Below are 2355 nucleotides of genomic sequence, written 5' to 3'. Positions count from 1 at the left end.
TCACGCTTCCCCAAAACACCCGAATTTGAGTGTATTACATCGACGAATTTGGCATCTCCGCGCATTAATCCAGTTAGCATTTGGCCTTCGTTGAAACAGGGTTTTGCTGGATCTAAGCCAGTAATACGTGGTAGAATTTTGCCGGTCTTGTAGCTGAAGTAGCGACCGGCAGCGCCGACAATGTGTGACCCCAGACTATGGCCAATGAGATGAATATTTTCAACCGGTACAATGTCAGTTAGCAGCACTAGGCCTTCAGCAAGATGTTCGCCAATTTCATCGGTGTTGAATGCAGACCAGATGTAAAGGGTATCGACAAAGTTCGCCGCATCGACGGCCTATACATTGTATATGACAGAGAGATAGAGAGAGATAAAATAGTTTTTAGCGTTATGTATTTTGCTCTTGATTTAGAATTTTCGAATAGACATTAAAACATTTTTGTTCTCGCTCACTCACTCATTACCTTATTTACTCACCTCACTGGCCACATAACTTACTCATTCACTCACTCACTCACTCATTCAATCACTCGGTTTTTTCATTCTCTCACGTTGCTCTCACCCCTTTCCTCACTAACTCACTGGTTCACTCACCGCATTACTTTTCATATCATAAAAGCTAGCATTTTTAAGTGGATGCTTTTTTCCAACTTCAACTTTTTTAATTTTTCCTGCTATAAAATCGTTAATAATAAATATTTTTTGATCAACTAAGACTATTTCCCCTCAGAAGTCTTCAAAAAATAATACTCTGATGCTTATTTAACTTACAATATTTACTATGTGTGTTTTAATAGCCGATAATCCTGTCTGTTATATACAAAAAATAGTTATTTTATGTTTTCATAACCACATCACGCACCAGCAGCTCAGTGCATGTGTTTATTTTTTTTTTTGTGTATTCTACTCGATTTTTTCTGCGGGTATGTGGTAATAAATTTTGAAAAATATGGTTGCCAGATATTTGAAAATTTAAAATTGTTTAAAGGCTCAAAAACAAAAATTAAGTTGCTTCATCAAAACTAGAAGCGTTTGCAATGATTTAAAAATATCTTTGTTCGGGGTTGCCACGTTTCTAAAAGATACAACAAATTTAAGCTAACTTAATACCATAACATGGTTATCAAATGGAAGGTTTATGCACTCCTAGAAAAGGCTTTTGAAATTACATACTTTAATTCACATAAATTTTTGGATGGGGTTGCCATTTATCTATAATAAAAAATTTTATAAACCATGCTACATGCGGTTGAGTAAAATATGAGTTTTTAACAGAAGGTGTTAAAATAAAGCTTTAACCCATACATATATCTGGATAGAATTGTCACATATCGAAAATATTAAAATGAGTGCGATATATAGTCGCTAGCATGTCAAACTATCGAATGTGCAAAAATGCATATTACATCATTTCACTTTTTCTTCTTCTTCTTATTTGCCGCTGTAACCGCCTAAGCGATTTTGTCCGATCAAATCATTTTACTTAATTAATAATAATTACCTCATCTTAGCTTACATATGGGTGGCAACCCTATTTAAAAACTTGTTAGTCTAACGCTTATGCGTGCACCTTTCGTGTGATACCCATACTGTGGTATCAAATAAGCTTATATTTTTTATAATCATTGTTTTATTTTTTAGATAGGTGGTAACCCCGTCCAAAAATATTTTTAAACATCCTCAAATGCCTTTAGTTTTGATGAAGAAACTGAATTATTTTATTAACCTTTAAATAATTTAAATAGCACTTATCCAAATGACTAAGCGATATTTCCTGACGATACAAGAAGCGAGGAAGACCTATAACCAAATAGAAGTTTACTACAATAGATCGTCCTTGATTGCGGTGACTAAGTGTCCTGCTTCTTTTCTGAATCTAACCCCTCCAAATCCACGTGCTAGCACCAAATAAATAGAGTCCATTTATGTACACACATATATGTATACAGATATTTTAGATGCCTCATTTTTGGTATCATTTATATTATGGCTCTTTTGCACGTACCAGATTGCAATTTCAATCATCACACTTGAAGCTACTACTTACTCAAGAGATTCGGCCACTTAAATTTAAATATCTAGCAAAATTTAGATTCAAACTGTGTCTCCGCACTTTATTCCACAAAATTCAGACATTTTAGTAATTCTTATGTTTTAATGCGTTTTTCTATGTGTTCACATTTTTACTTACTCACCACAAAATTCACATCACCACGACAATTGTAAGCGTTGCCAATCGTATCGATTGCACTATTATTTTCGATTGTTGTCGTCCAGCCGGTAGCCAGTATGACAACTTTCTTCTTCGGATCAAAATGTGGACTATGCCAAATTTCATTAGCTTTTAGTAATG

The 2355-nt window shown here is 34.4% G+C and overlaps 1 protein-coding gene across 1 annotated transcript; it reads right to left on the bottom strand.

The window, feature by feature from the left end:
* Positions 1-6: 6 nt before the first annotated feature.
* LOC108355440 (vitellogenin-2-like) lies at positions 7-2350 on the bottom strand (the record flags this gene model as incomplete). Its single annotated transcript, XM_017606600.1, has 2 exons — positions 7-338; positions 2198-2350. Coding segments are annotated over 2 exons (485 nt in total), but the record flags the coding sequence as incomplete, so codon positions are not given.
* Between the last annotated feature and the right edge of the window lie 5 nt (positions 2351-2355).

The sequence above is a fragment of the Rhagoletis zephyria genome, unplaced genomic scaffold, assembly GCF_001687245.7.
Source record: "Rhagoletis zephyria isolate East Lansing unplaced genomic scaffold, Rhagoletis_zephyria_1.1 Rzeph_scaffold_45799, whole genome shotgun sequence".
NCBI lineage: Eukaryota > Metazoa > Arthropoda > Insecta > Diptera > Tephritidae > Rhagoletis > Rhagoletis zephyria.
This window is presented reverse-complemented; position numbering and strand designations above follow the sequence as displayed.